The following is a 25,316-nucleotide window of genomic DNA, read 5'->3' on the forward strand; positions in this document are numbered from 1 at the left end:
ATAAACAATAGAATTATTCAGTTATAGCTTAACAGTTTAATGAAGTATTTATTCGCTTTTGCAAAGTAAAACATGAGATGCATGTTTTCAATGTTTTGGAGTTATATGAGAGTAAATTAAAACATCACCAGCCACCTCAACTCTTTGTGGAGTGAAGTGGTTGTGAGACACCTGGTACATTTAAATTTTAACCTTGAATAAAGGAGAAATGCACAGATCTATACAAATCTATAATTTTCAGGAACTGAGTAAAATAAAGGTAATGGTAAACAGTTAGTCAGCAGCTGTTTATTGGGTGCTTACTGTATACCCATGAGAGTTCTCATTTCTGTGGAGGATTCTAAACAGTTGTCAGACAGGAAGCTGCTTTTAATTATTTTTTTAATGTTTATTTATTTTTGAGAAAGAGAGAGAGAGAGACTGAGCATGAGTGGGGGAGAAGGAGAGAGAAGGAGGGAGAGGGAGACACAGAATCCGAAGCAGGCTCCAGGCTCCGAGCTGTCATCACAGAGCCCGACACAGGGCTCGAACCCATGAACCGTGAGATCATGAGCTGAGCCGAAGTCAGACACTCAACCGACTGAGCCACTCAGACACCCTGACAGGAAGCTGCTTTTAAAAGACAAATACAGAAGAAGCGAAGACAAACAATAGAAGATAGTATATGACTTTGTACTAAATTGTATGGAACCAACAATGTATTAGAGGGAAGACTGGAATTGGCCAAACTCTATTAGAAAAATTGACAGAGGTGGGGTACCTGGGTGGCTCAGTTGGTTGAGCATCTGACTTCGACTCAGATCACGATCTCGTGGTCCATGAGTTGAAGCCCCGCGTCGGGCTCTGTGCTGACAGCTCAGAGCCTGGAGCCTGCTTTGGATTCTGTGTCTCCTCTCTGCCTTTTCCTTGCTCTCTCTCTGTCTCTGTCTCTGTCTCTCTCAAAAATAAATAAGCATTAAAAAAGAAAAGAAAAGAAAAATTGACAGAGGACTTGAGCCAGGCATTGAAAAGGAGATAAGGGGAAATTCTCCCTGCAAGGGTACACTTAAACTTGGTGAGTTTAGAAATATTGGTGAGACAAGCTCATCTGGAAAAATGTCAGAATATATATTAAAGGTTTGCTCTTAATATGACTATGAAGCAAGGGTACAAAAAATCTTGATCTTCAGCTGTGGTCTATGAAAACTGACCTTCAATCATGGTTGGTAAAATAGTTTACATGTTTTCTTGGTTATGTATCCATGAGGAGCTGAAAGCAGGGATTATGGTAGATCTAGTGTGAATACAGTATTTTCAGTGGTGTTTCTGATTGCTAGCAATACCCAGATATGATAAAATAGTGTCCGTCAAATATACTGCTGAAGCACATGGCAGTATAGTATAGTAGAAAAAGCATGAGCTTTAGAATTAGTTATATGTACGTTCAAATCCCAGCTCCACATTCTGAATAGTGTGGAACTTAATACCTGTGAATGTCTATTTCCTTGAGTTGTACAGAGATCTATTACTTACTTCACTGGAAAAATCTTTACACCTAAGAGAACACTTGCACATTCTTCATCAAGCAGTTCATGATAATTCCATTACTGTCATTAGGTAGAGCTTCCCTGCTTATCTCTAGCGAATGGCTTAGGAGAAAATGGAAGTCAACTAATCCCTCAGTTACTAGATAAAAGCAGGGTGTTCTCTGTGACAATCTGATCTCAGTTGAAGGGAACAGCTGAGGGGAGTGGAAGGAGCACTGGGTTTGGAGTCCTCTGGAGTTCAGACCCTGATTGCACCATTTGTGAGTATGTCTTTGGGTGAATGGTTGCCAGCTACAGTCTTCTCTGTTAAATGACCCCAATAGCACAGTTGTGGGGATCAAACAAGATGACATGGTAAATATTCCATAAAGTAGAACCCCCTTCAAAAGATTTAAAACATTAATCATTTTAATGTCATTTAATAGTTTAGCTATAATCCTTTAAAGAGGACCTTTGGAGAGAAGAAGGTGGTTAAAAATAACCCCTAGTATCTTAACCTTGGTAAAGAACTGCCAAGTTCAAATCACCTTAGAAAATTCATATGGTATTTTAATTAATAAAATTCCTTCTTCACTACCAAACAAGTGTATAATCGTATCTATTGTTCTTTTGCCCTAACTACACCCCCAGAGTACACAAAATAGTTTTTTTTTGTGACTACAATTAATACCCATTGTTTGTTGTTTTTTTTTTAAATCCTTTGCAGCTGTGCATTTACGTTATATTTAGGGAAATAATTTGAATCATCCTGGCCTTAAAGCTGGATGATAATTTGGGGATTCTTCCCAGCCTTGTCGCTCATAATGCTAGTTCAAAGGAAGAAGATGATACATGGTATCTGGGATGGTAGCTAGAGGAGTAATTGCCAACCTGTGCTAACCACTGTGTGATGAAGAGTTTCCTAGGAAGTCATGGCTAAGTCTACTGAAGAATTCTGCTCTGTGAAAAAACCTAAATCTTGATACTGACCTTCCTGCAAAAGACAAAAGCCTTCATCAGAAGGGGAATTCTACTTTTGCAAGTTCAAACCCAGTGCTATCTATAACCATTTTCATATTCTACGGTTGGAATTGGGTATATAATTTGTTGATTAGTTTTCTAGTGGATATGAAAAGTATATGTAGTACTCTTAGAAAACTGGCAAAAGGCACATGGCATTAGGGGTATTATAAAGCTTTAAAGCTGTAATTTTCAAATTCTCTTAGATTATAGATTGCTCCATTTAAGCAAATATGCACGAGTGACCTACTTCACTCTTTCTTTCTTATAAATGCAAAGACTTAATCTTTTCCAATTGCAAAATACGATAAAGAAGGGTAACACATGACTACCATATTAGGTTGCTTTGTCTTTGTGTTTTGTCAAAGTTATATGAAAATAACTGTCTAGGATATGAATTCCTTTCCTAAAAACAAAGGAATCAGTGTAGAATATGAGTGGTAAGAGGTTGGCAAGGTAAACCATGGTCAGATCATGTATGACCTTGTTGGACATTGTGTCAGCTAGCAATTGCTCATAACAAATTGTTTCCAAACTCAGTGGCTTAAAACAGCAATAAACTCTACGATCATAACACTTTCCGTGGATCAGGAATTTAATAGTGGCTTAGCTATGCGATCATGGCTCTGAGTTTTTCATGAGGTTGTGATGAAAACGTTGACCATCTGAAGGGTTTCCTAGGGCTCGAAGATTCACTACCAAGGTGGTTTTTCACATAGTTGGCAAGTTGGTGCTAGTTGTTGGTGGGAGGTCTCAATTCCTGCTCACCCGCTTCTCTCCACAGGCTGCTGGAATGTCATCGTGACTTGGCAGCTCATTACCTCCAGAGCAGGTGATCCAAAAGAGAGCAAGGCAATAAGCCAGTCACTTTTAAACCCTAGTCTCAAAGTCATACACAGTTGTTTCCACCACAATCTGTGTGCACTGAAACTGAATTACTAAGTTGGCCCACACTCAAAGAAAGGGGAAATAGGCTTTACCTTTTGAAGGGAGGCATGTCAAAGAATTTGAAGACATATTTTAAGACCCCTGCAGGCATAAAAAGGACCTTGGTTTCTTTTTTTGTTGTTGTTTATTTATTTATTTATTTATTTTGTTGTTATTTATTTATTTATTTTGAGATTGAGAGAGAGAGAGAGAGAGAGAGAGAGTGAGCACAAATGGGGGGTGGGGGCAGAGAAAGAGGAAGAGAGAGAATCCCAAGGAGGCTATGTACTGTCAGTACAGATTCTCACGAATCATGAGATCATGACCTGAGCCAAAATCAAGAGTCAGACACTCAATTGACTAAGCCACCCAGGAGTCTCAGGAACTTGGTTCCTGTTCTACCTTATTCACTCACCCATTTAAATATTTATTGAACATCTGCTCTGTACTGAGAATTGCTTTGGGCATTGAATAAGGCCTCTCAGAGAGGGTGATGCTTATATCAAGACCTGAAAGATGAGAAGGAAAGGGTAAAGCAAGCATCCCTGCATGAACTGTGTCCATTTACCTTCTATTCTCTCCTTAATCTGTGTAACTGGCCAGTCCACCTGGTGGTGCACTCAGTCTCTGCGTTAAAATTTCCTCAACTATAAAATGACGAGTTTCCTTTCAGCTACAGCATTTTCATCTATGAAAATATGGCAAGTTTTTTAATCATTAAAAATTTAATGATAATGATTTAATAAGTTTAGCTGCATAAGACCAAGAGTTAAGACAGGTAAAATAACAATGACTAGTGTTCAGAGATACACCATTTGAAATTTCCATAATCACTGTCCACTCTTAGCTTATGCTTGATCCATGAAATCACCTAAAGTATATCTTTACCTAGGTGGTGATGTGAATTTCAGTTTTCTTTGTTATCTGTCTGGTTAAGAATTAAAAAATTTTTTAAACATACATAAATATAAATATATACAAATTTTTTTAAAAAAGAATTTTTAAACCTGTAAAACATTTTTTCAAGGTGCATTCTTGCATTGGCTTTTACTCATCTTTGGTAATTTTGCTTACTGTTCTTTTACTATTCACTAGATTTGTTATTAGGCTTGGGGAACAGAATTCCCCAAGTGAAATGTGTACCTACAGCAAATGCACTGAGAATTCTCATACAAACACCACATTTCTTGAGAGATGGGGAAAATGAAACCAGAAAATAATAGCAAATAACATTTTCTTTTCTGTAGATCTACTGTCTTGATTTCATTAAGGCCTCCTAATTTCTTCTCAGATCTATGTGCTTGAGCCAAAAGTACCTTTTTTCATGGTACTAATTGCTCGCTCTTTAGTGATCTGATAGCACTTTTTTTGTGCTTCTTTGGAAATTAGTATGTATTGAGCCAACTATATATATATATATATATATATATATATATATATCAATATTGATATATCAATATATCAATAATATAAATATATATATCAATATTGATATATCAATATCAATATATCAATACAATATGTCAATATATATGTATATATATCAATATACATATATATATACATATATATATATATTAGTATGTATTTGCTCAATAATATGTATTGAGCTACAGATGGCCCTATATATGTGTATTCTGTGAACTCTGTTATATTTTCTGTTCATGAGGACATAAACAATACTATATGCATATTCATTACTCTCAAGACGTCTCATCTAAGTGCCTAAGTAACAAACTGTGGACTAAACCTGGTGCTATAAAAAGACCCTCTGAATTGAATAGTAACATTGACTCCAGTTAATATTAGAGTAATTTGATATGATCAATCTTTCAAGTCATCCAATTGATGAATCTCCATTTGTGTAAGGAGAGAATAAGGTTATATGTGGTGATAGAATTAAGTCTGAAAAGTTAAGATCTTAAAAATTGCTAATGATGATAGTTCTTAGAATTTTTTTTATTTTGGTCCTTGTCCCAATCATTGATTCTAAATCATTTATTGCTTTGCATACTGACATTATTTGTCTCTGTATAATTGCTTTGAAATGATATACAAATATCAATAGATCTACTTATTTTAAAAATGTTCTGAAAAGCTTCAATAAATCTACATTTGATAGGTAGATACATAAATAGTAGCTCATGTTCATTTAATTTTCCCAGATAATCCAATTACCTAAAGAAATTCTCACCAGCAGCTGAAATCTGATCACTGGGTTGTAGTTATATCACTAATAAAAACAGGGAAACATTTTTTGTAATATTACAAGGGTTTGAATTCTTGAAACAGCATAATTTCTGGATTTAAGAAGACTGTTATAACCTCAATGATATGAGAAATATTATTCGGTATGATCAATCTTTAAGTAGAATATAAATACATAAATACTAAATTACATTTTAAAATATCAAAATCATATTAATATTCCTAATCCTCATTTCTCAGCTGGATTATTGTAAAAACCTTATTAGTACTTTTCCAGACTATACTCTGGCCATTTTCCAATTCATCCTCCTCAATCCTGGTAAATTAATCTTTCTTTTTTTTTAAGTTTATTTATTTTGAGAGAGAGAGTGAGTGTGCACACGAGCAGGGGAGGGGCAGAGAAAGAAGGGGAGAGAGAATCCCAAGCAGACTCTTGCAGACTCAGGGCTTGAACTCACGAACTGTGAGATCACGACCTAAGCCAAAATCAAGAGTGGGATGCTTAACCCACTGAGCCACCCAGGTGCCCCAAATGAATCTCTTTAAAATGGAAATGTGATCATGCCAAACCCCAGCTTAAAACCGTGATTCCCGTCTTCCGAATAAAATTCAGACTCCTTAGCATGACACATGGGAACTGATTCCTGCCTGTGTCAGCCTCCTCCTGCTGCTAGCCACATTGAGTTATTTGCAGATCCCTAGATGTTCAGTGTTTTCTCATGGGGTTTCCGCTGTTTGAAGTCCCTTTCCTGCGTCTATGCCTAACTTCAGTTTTCGTGATTCAGTTCAAACCAAATCACTCCCCTTGTCTACCAAAGTGTCACTTCCAGTGACTTCCTTTGGATATGATTTCCTTACCCAGTTCAGTTCTGTGCTCTTCTGTGTTCTCTTTATATCCCTCATGTAACTTTCTTTCTTTCTTTCTTTCTTTCTTTCTTTCTTTCTTTCTCTTTCTTTCTTTCTTTCTTTTTCTTTCTTTCTTCCTTCTTTCTTTCTTTCTTTCTTTCTTTCTTTCTTTCTTTCTTTCTTTCTTTCTTTCTTTCTTTCTTTCTTTCTTTCTTTCTTTCTTTCTTTCTTTCTTAGAGAAACGAATTCTATATGTGTTCACTGAACTGTAACATAGTAGTTTCCTCACTTGCCCATCTCAGTCTCTGGACTGTGAGCTCCTAATTAACAGGAACTTTGCCTTTCCTCTCTGAATCACGATGCCAAACACAATGCCTAGCAGTAAAGAGTCACCCAACACATTTTTGTTGAATAAATATACATGAGTGGCAATGGAGACGAATAATGTAAAAATATTTAATAACTGGTTGGTAGAGGCACCTACTGGTCATGCTGTTAATTATCATAACAGCTGATAATTTGGTGCTTGTTAGCATCCTCCTAGTATCAGCCCAGGTTGTGGATCTCTTTGACTTTTTTATACCAACAAGAAGAAAATACATATACTTTTATACCTACCTGCAGCCAGACTATTTTAGAAAGGCATGGAGACATAATACATTGGAAAGCACCTGGAAGCATGGACACAGGCCAGTAATCCTGTGTTATTAATCTATTTATATGCAGAGATAAAAGCTTTCCTGTAAAATTAACAGTGCTGTTAAAAGGCTGCAGTGCCCTGTCCCAATTACCCAGAGGCATGTTTCACATTTTCTGGCGGAGTATTTCTTGTTAAGTAGTATCAGGAAGTTAGGGAAGGATAATTTCCCACGTCTTTGGGACCTGTAGTAAATCTTTATTGCCTTCTTACTTCACATATTTGTAACAGTAAATAGCTCCCTTCCTCCCTCGCCTAGCCAAGATGTTGTTTTGGCTCAGGCTTCCTTCATCTTTTAAATGTACTATCGCAAATACTACAAAATCTGATTAACCCCGTACTTTCATTCGTGTCTTCCACCACCCCAAACCACAGTGGGTGTGGTCCACTCAGTGTTCACCAGAGTGGACGCTCTGAAACGCAGATGTGATCACGGCCCTTCCTGCCCTAAACCATTCATTTGCTCTGCATCACTGATAACAATATTCTTCAGGTAATTTCAAAAATTGAGCTTTTTAAAAATTGCAGGTGCTTTGGCTTCACCCATGGAGACTCCAGTTCAGCAGAGACACTTTCACTTCACTTATTAGCTGTGAGATTTTGGCCAAGTTACCCAACTATCTGAGCCTCAGCTGCCTCAGTTCAAGTGGGGTGAAGAGGGATCGCTGGGTGGCTCAGTTGGTGGAGCATGGGACTCTTGATCTGGAGGTCATGAGTTTGAGCCCTACTTTGGATGTAGAGTTTACTTTAAAAAAAAAAAAAGGATATGGCAGTACCAATGTTGCAGCAATATTTTAAGTATTAGAGATAGTATTAGGCCATTTAATGTGTCATTCAAACTGAGACACTATTAATTATTACTCCAGGGTTCTATACATAAACTTAGACATAAACTTAGACTGTCCCAGACAAACAGACACATACATGATCACAGTAATTAGAGGTGACATCGAAATCATCTCTCATAGTGAATAGCATATAGCAGAAGTTCAATAAATTATTTTTATTGTTATTGTTCTTCATATCTGTATCCCCTATACTGCTGAAAGCTCTTGCATGCTGAGGCAGTGTCACCAGACACAAACGGGATTCATGATGTGCTCTAATCAAGATCCTGAATGTTTGTCCCTGCGCTTTCTCCCCTCCCCTATATGCTATATACTGATATTTCCCCCTTTTCTTTCTCTACCACTAACCCACTATTAACACTTGCAGAGTCCAGGGCATGAATGGAAAAGAGGCCTGCTTACAATATACTTTTTTTTTAAAGCTTATTATTTATTTTGAGAGAGAGAGAGAAAGCACGAGTGGGCAGAGGGGCAGGGAGAGAGGAGAGAGAGAATCGCAAGCATGCTCCGTGCTGTAAGTACAGAGCCCAACTTGGGGCTTGATCTCATGAACCGTGCAATCATGAGCTGAGCTAAAATCAAGAGTCAGATGCTTAACAGACTGAGCCACCCAGGTGCCCCTACAATATACTTTTGAAATTAAAAGCTATACATCAAGTTAACTTTAAATAAGTATCTCCTATCTTCCTATCTTGACAAATATATCCTTATAACAATATGACGGGTCCAAATTTAGACTTCTCAGAAACCTTGGAGTTCCACACAGGATTGTGGCTGGTGGCGGGGTGGGGGCGGGGGTGGTGCTGATTCTAAACCCTGGCCTACAGCGGGTTCCTCTTCTTGGCCCATCCCTGGATCCATCCTCCCCATAGAGCATCATGTGTAAAGGTGTGAACACCCTGACCTGCACCTACTACTCTGACCTTCCCTAGCAAACAGCTCCTGGGGTGTCTATTAGATTCCTGTTGCTGCTGTAACAAATTGCCACAAATTCAGTGACTTAAAATAACACAGATTTGTTATTTTATAATTTTAGAAGTCTGAGATTAGGTTTAGGACTAAAACCAAGGTGCTGCCCCTGCTGGTTCTTTCTGGAGGCTCTAAGTAAAAATCTCTTTGGATCACGTCCCCTTCTTCCATTTTCAAAGCCAGCAGTATGGTGTCTTTTCTCCTCTCTGACCTCCTGCCTCCTTCTTTTAAAAACCCTGTGATTGTGTTACACCCAGCTGAACAATCCAGGATAATCTCCCCACCTCAAGATCCGTAACCTAATCACACCTGTAAAGTTCCTTTTGACATATAAGGTAACATCTACAACTTCCAGAGATTAGAGTGAGGACATATTTGGGGGCCATTGGTCAGTCTGTCACACGGTGTGCATGGCACAGACCTTTTGGAGAATGAACCCAAAGAAGAAGTCTGAGCAAGCACTGGAACCATGCTGGGGGCTGCTTAGTCAAGGATTATGGGTAACTTCATGCCTAATGTGTGGTCTGGAAGCAGGAGAGCTGCAGGATCAGGATGGACATATCCCTTTGGGCATCTGGATCCCTACCCTGTTCAAATAGAGGAGGCCCCCTCTAAAGCCCAGGACCTAGGGTGGGAGGCTAAGAATGGTACATTTTTTTTCCCTGTTGGTGTGGCAACCACGGTCTATCTCCCTTTCTCCTGATCTACATCCAAGATTCTGTCAGAGGAAAACATGTAAGCAAAGTGTTTTACTCTATTAAAAGTTCTGTTCCGTCTTTTTTTTTCTTTGCATCCTGCCTTTTCCTTGTCATGAAAGAGCCCCATTCCACACCCACTCATTGTTTTTAACCACACTCACTGGCTTTCCCTTCCTTTGAATCTCTAATTCCGTCCTTCCGCCACCTCTTCAGTGTTCTTAAAATACCCAAGATTTCACCTGTTTGCTATGTTTTAAAAAAATATGCTATCCAACTAGCAATCTATTCCTGCATCCTACAAAATTGTCAATTCATTCCTTTGACAATATTTCTTAGTTTAAAAATGTCCTCCTCTTTTGAAGTCTGCAGATTTTCTTTTGTAATCAAATTTAAAATTTCTTTTCTTATTCTACTTCTATATTCTGTATTTTTATATTTTGCCAGATCTTGGCCATCTTAAATAATGTTGCCACACTTAAATGATGCATATAGAAGAATTTTTCAAAACAGTTATTTTTTTCTCCTTTTATGGTTTTGAAAATCCCTTGTTTTTGCTTATTCTCATTAATGCATAGAATTTTTCAGGGAATCAACAACGTGTAAGGCTCTGACATTGTTCTGAGAGAATTGTTAGATTTAAGAGTTTATGTAGTGTCCCATGTTTTCTATTTTTTTATGAAGTCTTTTTTTAATGAGATGTTACCTATTGCAAAGGATCTGATGAAAAGAAAATTTGCCAATTTAAACTTAATTTTAAACTCAAGCTGTACAATTTCAGTGATTCTTTTAACCGTGACTATGTAATAATGTTATAATATTACCATAGTATATGTTTCATGAAGGCAGATGTCTGTCTTATTTATCAGTGTATCCCAGTGATGTCCCAGCTACCAGTGGCTGGATTTTAGTAAATAACTGAATACATGAATATGGGAATTAATGAATGATAGAATTTCAGAATGGCTTTAAAAATAATATAAAGATGTTCAGTATAAACCATATTACTTCAATCAGAATACTGAAATTTAGATTTTTTTAAAAACCTTTTCAATCAGATTTGCAATCACTCCTAGCCTAGTCTGGAATGAGTAATAATTTATACCTTTAAAAGTGCTAATTAAACTACATACATTCAAGATAATGGTAGCCTGTTTAAATAGTTTATGATTTAATAAAGTACAGAAGATTGGGGTCCCTGGGTGGCTCAGTTGGTTCAGCTTCAGACTCTTGATTTTAGCTTAGGTCATGATCTCACCGTTTGTGAGTTTGAGCCTTGTATTAGGCTCTGCACTGACACCGTGGGGCCTGCTTGAGATTCTCTGTCTCCCTGTCTCTCTGCCTCTCTCTCTCTCTCTCTCTCATAAATAAGTCAGTAAACATTTTTTTAAAAAGTATAGGAGAGGGGCATCTGGGTGGCTCAGTCAGTTAAAGGTTTCGGCTTCAGTTCAGGTCGTGATCTCGCGGTTGTTGGGTTTGAGCCCCACGTCAGGTGCTGTGCTGACACCTTGGAGCCTGGAGCCTGCTTTGGATTCTGTGTCTCCCTTTCTCTCTGCCCCCCTGCCCCCAACTCGCACTCCATCTCTCTCTAAGAAATAGATAAACATTAAAAATTTTAATTAAAAAAGTACAGAAGATAGTATATAAATAATATTTTATAAATACACTACATATAATGAGAATTTATATGTATGCCATAGGATTATATTAAAATTCTAAATATCTTTAGTTTTAACAGGGTTAGGTAATGGGAAATGTAAATCTCTAGAACTGAAGTGAAGGTAGGGAATTTGGTAAATATTGTTTCCATATCACTTTGTCCTCATTCTTTTAGGAATTATGTGTAGGAATTGGTTCACTTTGATTATAGCTAGTTTTATAATAGTAAATATATGTATACTACATTGTGAAGATGTGTTATATGTATCATCATTTCAAAAGTTTACCTCATAGTATTCTCTCTTTCCTTTTCTGGTACTCTTCCCTGGTTTAAACTTTACAAATGATTAAAGATGTCTTTTTTATTGTTTGCCCTCAGAATGGCTTCACTCCTTTATACATGGCTGCCCAAGAGAACCACATTGATGTTGTAAAATATTTGCTTGAAAATGGAGCTAATCAGAGCACTGCTACTGAGGTAAGACTGCCAACCCAGAGGTTCAAATTCTTTGGTCTTAATGTCCATATTCTTTTTATCCAGCTGCAAAGGATCTCCATTATCTTGTCTAAAATATGCTAGAATGTTCATGGGGCACCTGGGTGGCTCAGTCAGTTAAGCATCTGACTTTGGCTCAGGTCATGATCGGGCTCTGTGCTGACAGCTCAGAGCCTGGAGCCTGCTTCAGATTCTGTGTCTCCCTCTCTCTGCCCCTCCCCTGCTCATGCTCTCTCTCTCTCTCTCTCTCTCAAATAATAAACATTAAAAAATTTTTTTTTAAGTAATAAAATATGCTAGGAGTGTTCATGTTACTTGTGTAATGTACAATGATGGCCATGAACAAAGGACCCAGTGCACACAGTTGAATGAGTTTATGCCTTGATTTGGGATTCATGCCAACTTATTCTTACATGAACTCATGCTTCCATCAATTTGCCATTCTCTCGGTTTTGGGAGTTTTTATACTATTTTAAAATCAGATTACAGTAAATCCTTTCCATCTCTTTTCATCACTATTGTATCTGTTAGGATCCAATTTAATTCTCTAAATGAACAATTTTTAACGATCAGAAATTATTCATAGGTATTTGTGTTAGCACAATTTTATGAGGAATGTGTGACAAAAATAAAGCTGTTCACATTTTCTGAAGCGCAAATTATGGCATATAGTTTTATGACTATGATTATAGCAACGATTAAATAGGATGTTCAAAGTCCATTTAGTATCAAAACATTCAGGACATCTAGACATAAGAAAGGGTTAGAGTGGGCCAGTTTAGAACATCACTTTCCTTTTCAAACTATGCATGTCCTCCAAGAAACAGACTTGCTTTGTTATTTTCTTTCTCATTTTTGTGTAGGCACGTTAAGGAGCAAGTTCAGTGGTTGCTTAGAACTGTGATTTCTAAGCGATCCTCCAGAAACCCTTGAGTTTGGAGAAACTGTCTCCAAACCACCACTGTGAGGTGGTGCCTCGTGGGGCCAAAGCTTGGAAGTGAGTGACACAGAGAAGGGAAAAAAGCTCCACTGGGTCATGCCACTCCTCACCCCTTTCAACCAGATTATGCAGGCTGTGTTTTTCCTTTCTCATATTTTGTGCCTCCACTGATAGAACTTTAAAACTCCTGGCTTGGAGTGAGAGATGATTGATAGATGCTTGCCCTCCAGAAACTAAGTTGGTAACTTTTGACGTCTATTAAGGACTTCTTTCTTTCTGAACGATTAAGTCTTTAGGTGAAATAAACATGAATTCCTTTCTATCCTGCCCTGGGGGAAGAGATCATCATAATCTATTAAATCCATTTCCAGTCCCTTTGGCAGAAAACTTTTTATGGAGCCAATTGCAATAACTTTCTGACAGCTTATTCTTGTTACTTAAAAAAAAACAATCCCAAGAAACCACTATTAATGGGGCCATGTTTCTTATTTGTTTATGACTGGAAAACACAACTGCCCAATGTAAAATGATTTCAAGTTCTGTATTTAACACACAGATTTTGCACTCTTACCATGTGGGTAAAGTGTGATTTTTATGATTTGAGGCCTTTTTTTTTTTTCTTTTTTCCTGAGACACTAATTATGTCAATGAGTAGCATATGACTATCTTCAGGTAAATCTTGAGTAACTATGTGAGACTCTATCTCTGTATCAGGACAACTGAGAAATGTACCAAAATAAGGAAATCTGTGTCTGTTTTATTTTAGTTTCTTGAATGCAGAATCACTTCCCCCAAGAAACCATCACAGTCCAGAGTTCTAGTCACCAGATAGATTTATTATTTCTAGTGTGTATGGTTTAGAGAAATTCTGCTTGCTGGTATTCATAGCTGTCTCAAGGCTGCTTTGGTGTAGCTCTCTGTAGCATTTCAGTCTGGTTCCAAAAACATCCCTTTATATACACTGCATCAGCAGAGGCCATGTTGCACTGTGATTCTCAAAAAATGAAAACCCTCTCTGATTTCTACACAAAAATGCAGCTTTTGCAAGTGAATCGTATGAGGTTTGAAGCTTAGCTTAGACATGTGTATGCTTGTTGCTTAAGTTTTTAATCACTTAAATAACTAGAATTAATTTTTAACTGACTGGACATATATAAGCTTAGTTGATTAATCCCCCCCTTCCCTTTGCTGGCCCTAATGATTATCAAGTAACACGCATATGGGCATTCCCTTTTAGTCTCTTGTTCTGTAAAACTTACCATGTTTCCAGGGCTTTAGGACTGATTACTGTTTGATATTTTATATTGTATTGCCAGATACCTTGTACAGTCTCATGTGCACACGTGTGAATATGCCTAAAGAAGACATTTCCTCTGTGCCCAAAAGTAGGCCTAATTTGTAAAAATTAACTACTAATCAAGACATTGTGACCACTTTAAAAACCAGATAATCATGAGATTATTCAATACTTCCATGAAACTCATGTTTGAAAATAAATCTTTAAATATTTGAAATTTCCCATAATTATAGCAATTAGCATTGGTAAATAAACGATGAAAAATGAAGCTACTGAATTTTCATATGGGTTTCCTTTTTCATGGAGTTAGTTGAGGTGCTTGAAAAAATCATTTCAAATATTCACCCCTCCCTCATGAAGCATAGAATAGAATGAAATCCATGTGGTAGACATACAAAGTTAAATTCTTTTAGGGGAATTCTCTGTCCCTCCAGTACTAATTTTATAACTCTTAACTCTCCTTCTTCCTGAACATTACCAAAATTGAAGGCTAAAAACTTTTTAATTAGGTTCTGTACTGTCAGTAAATGCCTTGTCTCTAAGAAAAAACAAAAACAAAGTTCATACTCTTTTCATATAAACTATCACAGTGTTGCGGGGGATAATCGAATATGTATATGATAATGAGCCTGTTCTTTCTTTCTGAACAGAAAACTTAATTTGTGCCAAAGTTCTAAATTTAGGCTACTATTTTTCATTTTACAATGCTACATGTTGTATTCTTCCATTCTATTAAGTAATGTGTTTATTTAAAATTCAATTCTTATTAAAACAAATTCAAGTCTTTTTGTGGTAGTGCTATAGGAAATCACTTTTTCTCAAAAGCCTACAGTTTAAAAAAGTTATCATTGAAAACAAATCGAGTAGTTAGATTATGGTAAATTGCTGTTGTCTCTAAAATGTAATCATTAATATACAATCTTATTGTCCTCATCTCTTCTATGAATGGAAACTTCTAACTGAGACTTGTTTTCAAGCTTTTGTGGAGTAAGGGAGGTTTTAAAATACACAGAGCCTAGGATATATATGATATATATAGATTTTTTTCTATTTGTCACCTTTCCACTAACTGAATACTTGTTTCTAGAAAGAAAACATAGTTTCCAAATTTACAAGCATGGTTATCCATCTACCCCTAAAATTCCTTTACCTTTGATGATCTGTGCTATTGTTTTATTTTTTTAACTTGTTGCCAAGTTTAGAATTAAAAATCTGTTTTTTCATTACCTAGCACATTGTATCTAAATGATCTAAGTAACATAAAATTCAATGAAGTATAAAATTAATGAACTAGCCTTATTTATCAAAAAGTTTTAGGTTACATTATGTTCCAAATTTGCCACATTAATTGGTAATAGACCATTCCATTGATAATTATTATTGTTCTCCCCTAATCGATATAGAGACATTTAGAAGCTTGCATATTTAATTACAGAATTTATTTCCCTGTCTTAGCTACTGTGTCTTTGCTTCTCAATCAGACTTGGTCTCTCTTATTCCAACCCTTCCCACTTTTTCCTTTTGATTAGCCTGTATACTTAACGTTGGTTCTGATTTTTATTTTCCCATTCTAAACATACATTTAAGTTCACCTTATGTGAAGTATGCTTTGTTAGGGAATGCAGATGTTTTTCAAAATATTTAGAACAGAAGCTAGGAAAATAATCTGATGAAACCAGTCCATAGTACAGCATAGGACAGTTGATCATCTGCTTTAATCTTCACAGGAATATTTGATCCCTTTGCTTTTCTTCTCCATCTTAATTCTTATTTTAAACATTAGAGGCATTGCTTACAGTTGAATCTCACGCTTCCAAAATTTAATTGAGGGTTTTTCCTTCTATTTTGCTAGGATGGCTTTACGCCACTAGCTGTGGCACTCCAGCAAGGACACAACCAGGCAGTGGCCATCCTCTTGGAGAATGACACCAAAGGGAAAGTGAGGCTGCCGGCTCTGCATATCGCAGCGAGGAAAGACGACACCAAATCTGCCGCACTCCTGCTTCAGAACGATCACAACGCTGACGTACAATCCAAGGTAAAAGCTGAACACATTTGTGGACAGGAACTCTCCGGCTGCCAGCTTCCTCCTGGGGGATGATACAGAAGTAGGCCATGGTGATAATGCAAAATTACTTCCGGTCATCCTAAGAGATAAATTACCGTCGGAGGTATTTCAGAAAGAAGGGGACCGGCTGTTGGGTATAATAACAACAAAATTTAAGATAATTGTCTCTTAAAGATGGGGTTCAGCTTTTTAGAAATCTGCTTACTTATTCTATTGGTATGGAATAAGAAAGGTATGGAATAAGAAATGGAATTAGAAAGGTAAAATTGTATTGTATGGATAGCATTACGGATGTCTTTTCTCAGTAGAATGTATTTTGGAACAGTGTATCCAGTTGCAGTGAGCAGATTGACCGTTTACTTAATTTTGCACTGTGTAATATCTTCCCTCTTCTTCCCACACAACACTGCTTCAGATGATGGTGAATAGGACCACCGAGGTACAGTATTGTGGTTATACCAAAATATACCTTGTTTTTATTTATTTTAGTTTTTTGCCCAGTTAGAATAAATGCTCACTAATTCATACTAATGATTGGAATTTCCATTATTAGGAAATTGATTTTAGAGACTTTTCCCATAATTAAGGCAAATGAATAATTCAAAAATTTTAATGTAATATATATTTGATGTTTTTTTTAAATCAGTGAAACTAATTAAATAGCTTACTAGAGTAAAGCATGAAACAAAACTCCTTAATATGTATTTTACTGAGTTAGCTTTACTGTTAACTTTTTGCCAGTAAGAGATATGACCTTCTCTTAATGAAATTTCTCTGCTTAGAGTTTAGCAAAGTGAAATTTAAGGAGGTTTCTTTGCAACTGTTTTATCTTCTTATCTCATTGCAGTTGCCCTTTTCTTCCTGTACTTTTTAACCACATTGCATATAATCAATAGTGATACCGAGCATATTATTATCGAAGCATTTGCTTTTATCTTGCTAAGTCTTAACAGTACTTGACATGAAATTATCTATTTTCCACATACCAAAGTAAGTCACATTGATCACCAAGAATATTCAGTTCAGAAGTCTCTCAGTAGTGTGTGTGTGTGTGTGTGTGTGTGTGTAGTCTTTCGACCATTGCTACTGAGATGCCTTCTATTGTTGAAAGTATATTATAAAATTTAACTAGTATTCAAAGGCAAATGACTGTGTAGATTGATTTTCACTTAGTTGAGGGGACTTTGTAGACTAACCTCTCATGATCACTGGGCTGTGGACCTAGAGAGGTTTTGAGCATTCATTTGGTATTTAGTAATATTAGAGTATTTCTAAAATTAAAATCTTGTTTGTTAACAAATGTACCTATTGAGATATGAATATATTTGAATTAGTCATATTATTTCTTTTGTTCCATATCTGTGCATGGAACTTAGGTCATAGATTTTTTTTAAAAAGGCCCAATTGGTTGGTGAAATTTCTCAAGACTAGAAACATATAAATTGATATCTTAATTGCTGGTTTTAATAACTTTAATTTTGTAGGTGATTTTTGGTGGTTGTTTAAGAGACATTTTTGAAAGCAATATTGGCTGTAAACATTGTATTGAAAGCAGCAGTTTGGGAAGATTCGTACTGAGTTAGAAATATTTCTCTGAGGATAATAGAGTAACAAAGAGGGGAGCCCTTCCATTGATTCCCCTGTAGAAAAGTGAACTGAGCTTTCTACCTCCATGGTAACCAGGCAAGAGTTTCTCTGAGGGGCTTCTACGAGCCACATGTCGATCCAAGAGTCACATTCTGAAGCATCCTCATGGACGGTTGATGAGGCTGTGTCAGACAATAAATTGGTTTATTTTTGCAAATCAGAAAAATAATTTGAAAATGATTCACCAGCAATCACTACGTTCTTTTCCTGAAATGAAACTGTAACTTAAATGGTAGACTTACATTCAGGATATGTCTAGGTGGCAGGAACTATCAAGATACAAATGAAAAACTTCCAGTCAATTATTTCCTAAAATATAAAAATTTGACATTTTATAAAATAACAGCCAGGTTGTAGATTCATGTTTCCCTCCATTTTGACATGAGTATTTGGCATCCTGTAGACACAAAAATATCTTTACCACAAGTGTGGGATTTGGATTGATAGTTACTATTATTATTTTGTGTCTTGTTTCTCTATAGTCAGAAATCATTTGTAGCTAATTTGGTTGATAGCAGGGAGGAATTTCCATTACCTAAGATATCTGAATGCTTATTTAGTCCATTTAAAAAGCAAAATCAACAGAAACTATCAAATGAATAGAAAAATAACGGTTGTGATTCATATAATATTTCTTAAAAATAATATTATATACCTCAAAGTTCATTTCAAATAAAAGGGAATGATACAAATTAACCTCAAAGCTGCAGGATTTGATATCCAATTCTATAGGAACAGTCTTTATTGTTCCTCTCATCTTTTATTGAGTAATGAGAATTATGAAATTATGGAGAGCAAGAATAATAGACTTTTTAGCATTTTAATAATGAAAGAGTAAGTATACTTCTTTTGTGAAAATGGCAAAAATTTCTAACTAAATTTCATCAGAATAAGGAATGAAAGAAAGTATACTTTTCTTCCATGAAGATTTTCAGATTCATTTTTTAAATATTTTGAGAGTAGGAGTGCAGTTGGTTAAGCGTCTGACTTCTGCTCAGGTCATGGTCTTGTAGTTCATGAGTTTGAGCCTCTCATTGGGCTTTGCGCTCAGAGCGCAGAACCTGCTTTGGATCCTGTCTATCCCCCTCTCTCTGCCCCTCACTCACTCACACTCTCTCTCTCTCTCAAAAATAAATAAACATTAAAAAAATTCTGAAAGTAAACAGTTCTCTAATGTCCATACATTTGATTTAACTTGCTTATTATTTTATGTCAATCTTATTGATAAAATTTGGTTTAATTAACATTCAAAATTGTGTTCAGCTAAATTTTTTTTCTTTATTTTATATTTACATTGATGCCAGGTATATTATTTAATTTTTGTTTTTTTTAATTTTTTTCTTTGTAACAGCATAGTCTCACTAAACAGTTATTAGAGAAGACAGAAATATCATGACAGTGTAAATGATGTGGAATGAATTGTACACCTCTGTAAAAGTTTCTCACAATATTTTCATTGTTCCAAAGACACAATGCCAACCAATGTTGGTTTCTTTTTTTATTGAAAATCCCCAAACTAGGGGCGCCTGGGTGGCGCAGTCGGTTAAGCGTCCGACTTCAGCCAGGTCACGATCTCGCGGTCCGTGAGTTCGAGCCCCGCGTCAGGCTCTGGGCTGATGGCTCGGAGCCTGGAGCCTGTTTCCGATTCTGTGTCTCCCTCTCTCTCTGCCCCTCCCCCGTTCATGCTATGTCTCTCTCTGTCCCAAAAATAAATTAAAAAAAAAAAACAAAAAACGTTGAAAAAAAAAAATTAAAAAAAAAGAAAATCCCCAAACTAAACAAAACTATAGTTTTGTGTCTTTCTCTGAAGAAAAAATTTTTAATTCATAATTATGTGAATTCTGTGGCTGAAACCTTATGTCGTTTAATCATATTCTGTTTTTCTCTAAAGCTTAACCAACTCAAGATACAACAACAAATCTCATAGACAGATAAATCATGAAGCTAATTACAAATAATGTTGCCAAGAAATATAGGGTATTTATTTACCTGCTTATAGCCCTAGTTATTTACTATCTTGTAGTACTAAAATTTAAAGAGCTTTATTAAAGCATTTATTATCTTAATTGTGTTGCTCACATGTTAGGTAGACAATTACATGTGATTTTCTTCACTAATCCAGGGACTATAACATATGGAGGTGAAATGATTTACTGTTATTCTCTTTGCTTTCCATAGAGTGGTTTTACCCCTTTGCACATTGCCGCCCACTATGGAAATGTCAACGTGGCAACTCTTCTTCTAAACCGGGGAGCTGCTGTGGACTTCACAGCAAGGGTATGGTTTAAAATAGTTTCTCATTTTAGATAGCAGTAAATGAAAATTTTATTAAAGTAAAAATGAATAACAATAAAGTTTTTTTTTCCTTGACTGAATCTGTGCTGGATATATTAGATTTTTCATTTTTTTCTTTACATCATAGCACATCATCATGACCCAATAAATGAAAAATAAGAATGTGTAAATTCACAGGCACACAAATCATTTGTAGTAGTTAAGGAGGATATTAGTTCTGACCTCAGTGTGAGTAGTTATATTTAAAGATCACTCCATGAATCATGAATGAGCAACTTCAAGTCAATAAACAATTAAACTGCTAAAACATTAATTATCAAATGTAAAAGAACATTTATACAGTGTTATGATCATTATGGGGCATATAATTTGACAGAAAAATGTTTTTAATGAATTGAGAATGTGCTCATATAAAGAGTCTAACCAAAATACATAACAAGACATCATGTTGCATTATATGTTTAATGGTATGCTTTCACTGGAAAGAATTCACTTACATGCTAATTACAAAACTCAGTGTACTCAGTATGAATCAGTAAATGCAATATTTGAATATTTGCAAAATTACGACATATAAAAAATTAGGTACCTATTCTTGCCATAATGATGATATATGATAGCCAATAAAATAAATAACTACGATTCATATATATGGTGTTTTTGGCCCTGAGAAGTCTTCTGTATTGAAACTGTGTCGAGTTATTTACAAGTTGTTTTTCATATTGAAATATTCTGAAGAAGATGTTTTTAAGAATCTTTTTTTGTAACGGTTATTGAATATGTATGTTTACATCCTGTTTTTAAGTATAGGAAACTTTAAGATGTCAGAATCTTTCAGTTCATGGATATTTTAGAAAGAGTGATAGACTTTGGACTAGAGCTCTGTCCTAAGTAGAATCTGAAATTTTGTTTATTATGCGAAAGTGCTCCCTTTGTCCCTTGACAATGTGTACAATGTAATGTGTACATTCAATTCATATGTTGTGGTTATAGACAAACTTAATTATGCAGCTTCATTCCATTTTTCATTCTCTAACTATAGTGCTTTGTGGTTTGTGTGCTTTTTTGTTCCTTAAAAATCAAAGACATGAAACTTGAATCAAATTACCACATGGGTCACAACCTTCTTTGTGCCTTTTAACACAAAGTTTTCACCATCATGCCCTGTCATACCCAACATGCTCTTATTTCGTCTTCCCATGGTGTAGAATGGAATCACCCCTCTGCATGTGGCTTCCAAAAGGGGAAACACAAATATGGTGAAGCTCTTACTGGATCGTGGTGGTCAGATCGATGCCAAAACTAGGGTGAGTGTCTCTGTTCTTTGAATTTCCTACCATTTTGTTTTTTGTATTCTTGAAGCAGGCACCTTAAAATACCAGTGCTTAAATATAAACAATGCATTTTCAAGGAAATTGCTTTCTTGGATTCAATTTAAATTTCATACAATATTTAAAGGTTTCTCATTGTAAAGTGAAATTAATATTTGCTCATAAGTGCTGAAGAAACAGAATGCTAGGTCCTCAATGAGACAGTTTTTTAAGTCCATGCTTATTTTGGGGAACAAAGATCAAAGATTGAACGGAAGCGTCTCTGATTATCAGCTGTACTTTTCAAAAACCCAAACTCATAAACATACATTAAGCTTTGAGATTGTGGCTTTTACATAAAATATTTTAATACATGTTGACAATCCTTTGCTTCTAACTTTCCAATTTTTAGATCGTTTTTCTTAGGTGGTCATACTATACTGACCTGAACAATCTGCTATATGCTTATGGAACAAAGGCATATAGTTAGTAGATTGCACCTTTAGTCAATCCAATTTGATACGAGTCAGTGCCCTTCATTCACTTCAAATTTGTTAAGTAAAATGTAATTCTGAGCTTTCTATACTCCCAACAAATAGATAATAAGATAGGCAGGAGAATACAACTGTTAGAAGCGCAGCCTCTGAAGGCTGACTACCTGATTTCAAATTTTACTTCCACAACTTACTAGCTGTATGATATTGGCAGTTGACTTACTATCTTCTCTGAACTTAGGCTACTGTTGGTAACCAATCTCATACGGTTGTATGAGAATTAACTCTTAGATTCTTATTATTTATTTTTTTTAAAGTGGGGGGGGTCAATTACTTAGCTACTCATAATTTTTTATTATGTTACTGGAATTATAAGTAGTTACTTGCTTAAACATTAAACCAGTACTTCAATATTCGTTCTCTGGAATACATTTGCTTCATCATAGACTTCAGCAAAATTTTAAATATTCCTATAATGTGAACACTTTCAAATACACAGTGGTGTAAGAAGTCTATAAAAGATTGGGGAATAGGATGCATCCCTTGTGATATTTTATTCACTTTGTTTAATCCTGGGACTTTATATTTTCAGAGTCAAAGGACTAGGGATCAAATCTAGTTCTTTTGCAAATCTTGAGGCTAGCAAATGCTTTTATTTAATTAGCCTTATCATCTTTGTGCTTCTAAGAACTACACCAGTCCCAGACTGTACATTCTGTTTTTTAATGACCTCAGGAACTGTTGCTTTCTTAATCTCATTTCTCTAAGACATTTGATCCAGATCATCTACGTCATATTATCATGTGGGAATTCTAGAGTGGTTTGCTTTGTCTGTCAAGATCTTTGTTGTAGTGTCTACTGTCTTTGCATTAGAGTTTTATATGATTTCTACTCTTTGCTGTGTTGGCATGCCTTTTCCCTTGCTGTGCTGTAGGTATGCAGAATTTGGAACAACTATGCACAGTGTTTCATGCCTTGCTTACTTGTTTTTCATGTTTAAAGGACAGTTTCTGTGCCTCCTCTTTTAAATACGTTATTAACATAATGTCTCCCTTTACACTTACCTCTCCATTTCTATTGAGACTCTCTAATAATTGAGAGTACCAATGGAAAGAAAGCACTTGGCAAATGCAACAGAATTTTATCTTGGCCAATGTCTTCAAAATCCGCATGCTCTTGTTAGTATTTTTCTGGGATATTCATTCATTTTGAGGCAATTGATTTTGTTCTTATTGATCATTGCAATATTTGCTTAGTTCTTTAAAAGATGCTCTAATTTGCATAGCCTACATACATTTGCATATGTAATTTAAGTCTAACTCCAATTAGGGAGTGCGTTTTCGTAAAAAGCATACTAAGATATGGAGAGAAATGGATTCTTATGCTAGTTCTGCCATTAACTAATTGTTCTTGAGCAAGTTAATCAAATATAAGCTTTGGTTTCTTCTGTAAAAGGAATATTTGGGCTGTATTTCATCCAATGAAACTTTTAGATATACAAATAAGTTGAATTTCATTCAAGACTTATAAATCAAAAAGTAGATTTTATAATTGTATACATTGTGTGGATCTTCTGTTCATTCATTCCCTAAACAGATAGTTTTTGAGTTCCTACTTAATGCCTAGAGATACAGCAGTTAATATGATAGACTAGGTCCCTTTACTCACAGAGATGCAAATTAATAGTACCCAAAGAATTAGATTAGCAGTATGCTAGTAAAAGTTTACTAATTGGCTTTCAAAAAACAAACAAACTCTGATTTGGAGCTTCTGCCTTTGCTGACTTCTGTAGTGTAAATACTCCCCATACCTCCATCATGGCCAGTTAGAGCTACCAATAGGGTATCACTGAATACAAAATTGGGAAGAGATGTGCAAAAACTTGGCTCTCGCTAGTTTGTGTGGGTTGGCTCCGGCACACCCCAGGATTGAGTACAGTACAGTATTGAATGGTGGTACTGAGCTTTTTCCACCGTAAGTTAAAATACTTCCTTATCTCTAAGAAGTAGGATTTTAAAAGCAATTGAATTCTTTTAATTCTGGCTGTAACTAAAACAACTATATCTTTCTTACCAAAGGCAAAGTCAAGTAGGAGGTAATACTGAAATCAAGGACTGCGGTCTGGAATTTGGAGGCTGGTTCTGCAACTATCACATTTTATTATTAAAGTAAAAGGAATCTGGTTAGCTTTCTCTTTTGTCTTTTGAAAGTATATTTTAAAACAGAAAAATTTTACATTTACTGTTGACTGCTTTTTAGGTAGTACAATGGAGGCTCTACATAAGGAATTAAGAATAATATTTTTTTTTCATTTTTTATCATAGAGATCTCAGTTTCTTGTAGCAAACATACTAGTCATAAACATTCTCAATCTAGTATATTCTATCAAGGATTTTCCACCTGATCTTCTCATTGTTAATCTCGTATATAAGGTTTTCATTATCTGGAGAAAAGCAGAATATGTAGAGGCTTTCAGGTAATTAAAAATATCTTGCCCACTGATCCTTTCCCACTTTTGCCAGCACTTTGTCAATCATTGAGACATTGTGCATGTCATTGACATTCTCATCATTGACTGGGATCTAGTGGGAAACTGAGACATTTTCACCAGAGCTTGGTTTTCTGCTATCTGAAAAATCTCACGTTAATGTTAAAAACATTAACAGAAATTTCATAGCTGGTTTAAAATGGTATTACTAATCCAGGTTTTATTAAGAACATTATTCTGTCTTTATTTTTAAACTTATATATTATTTATATGTGGAGATACTCCATATAAGGTTAAATTATTGAAATGCATGTTTCAATGCAAACGATGAAAGTATACAAAAACATTAAAAGGTGATGAACAAAAACCGATATATCAGAAAAAGTGCTCATAATTATTAAAGCAACAGCAATAGTGGCCACCAATTGTCATATGCTCACTGTTCTAGGCCCCCTGCTAAGTACTCTACAAATATTTTATTTCCTTTTCCTAACAATTTATGAAGTGTGTATTATCTGCTTGTTGAGAAAATGTGGAGGCCTTCATTTGAGAAATGAGACTCCCAAGGAGAAAAGTGACTTTCAGAGGAGTTATGTAACTTGACCTAGGATACACAGGGTAGTAATTACAAGAGCCTGTGTTCATACACAGACTTCAGGCTACATCTACAATCTAAGCAGAGGGGAGGAAGGGAAAAGGTAAGGAAAGAACTGGTTGTAAACAGCTAATGCTGCGGGCTATCAACTGGAAAAATGGTGTCCCTCTAATGTTGATTGATTTAACCTATTAAGGATTATCAACATCATGGTGTGATATGAACTGATTCTAGTGAAGAAAAAAAAAGAACAAAAGGAAAGGAACTGTGGGAGGGGAGGAATGTAAGCTTTAAAACAGTCTTAAGAATTTA

The 25,316-nt window shown here is 35.6% G+C and overlaps 1 protein-coding gene across 50 annotated transcripts in view; it reads left to right on the plus strand.

Moving 5' to 3' along the window:
- ANK2 (ankyrin 2) overlaps positions 1-25,316 on the plus strand; it is a 670,685-nt gene that overhangs the window by 514,500 nt on the left and 130,869 nt on the right. For 38 of the 50 annotated variants that reach the window (XM_078445806.2, XM_060654351.3, XM_078445805.2 and 35 more), the window contains 5 exons: positions 11,754-11,852; positions 15,960-16,145; positions 16,591-16,614; positions 20,001-20,099; positions 21,326-21,424. In XM_078445806.2, the coding sequence (XP_078301932.2) occupies positions 11,754-11,852; positions 15,960-16,145; positions 16,591-16,614; positions 20,001-20,099; positions 21,326-21,424 (507 nt within the window). The remainder of the gene's footprint in view (positions 1-11,753; positions 11,853-15,959; positions 16,146-16,590; positions 16,615-20,000; positions 20,100-21,325; positions 21,425-25,316) is intronic. The other 12 variants (XM_060654358.3, XM_060654343.3, XM_060654357.3 and 9 more) reach the window with 1 other exon arrangement.

This window comes from Panthera onca, chromosome B1, assembly GCF_046562875.1.
Source record: "Panthera onca isolate mPanOnc1 chromosome B1, mPanOnc1 haplotype 2, whole genome shotgun sequence".
NCBI lineage: Eukaryota > Metazoa > Chordata > Mammalia > Carnivora > Felidae > Panthera > Panthera onca.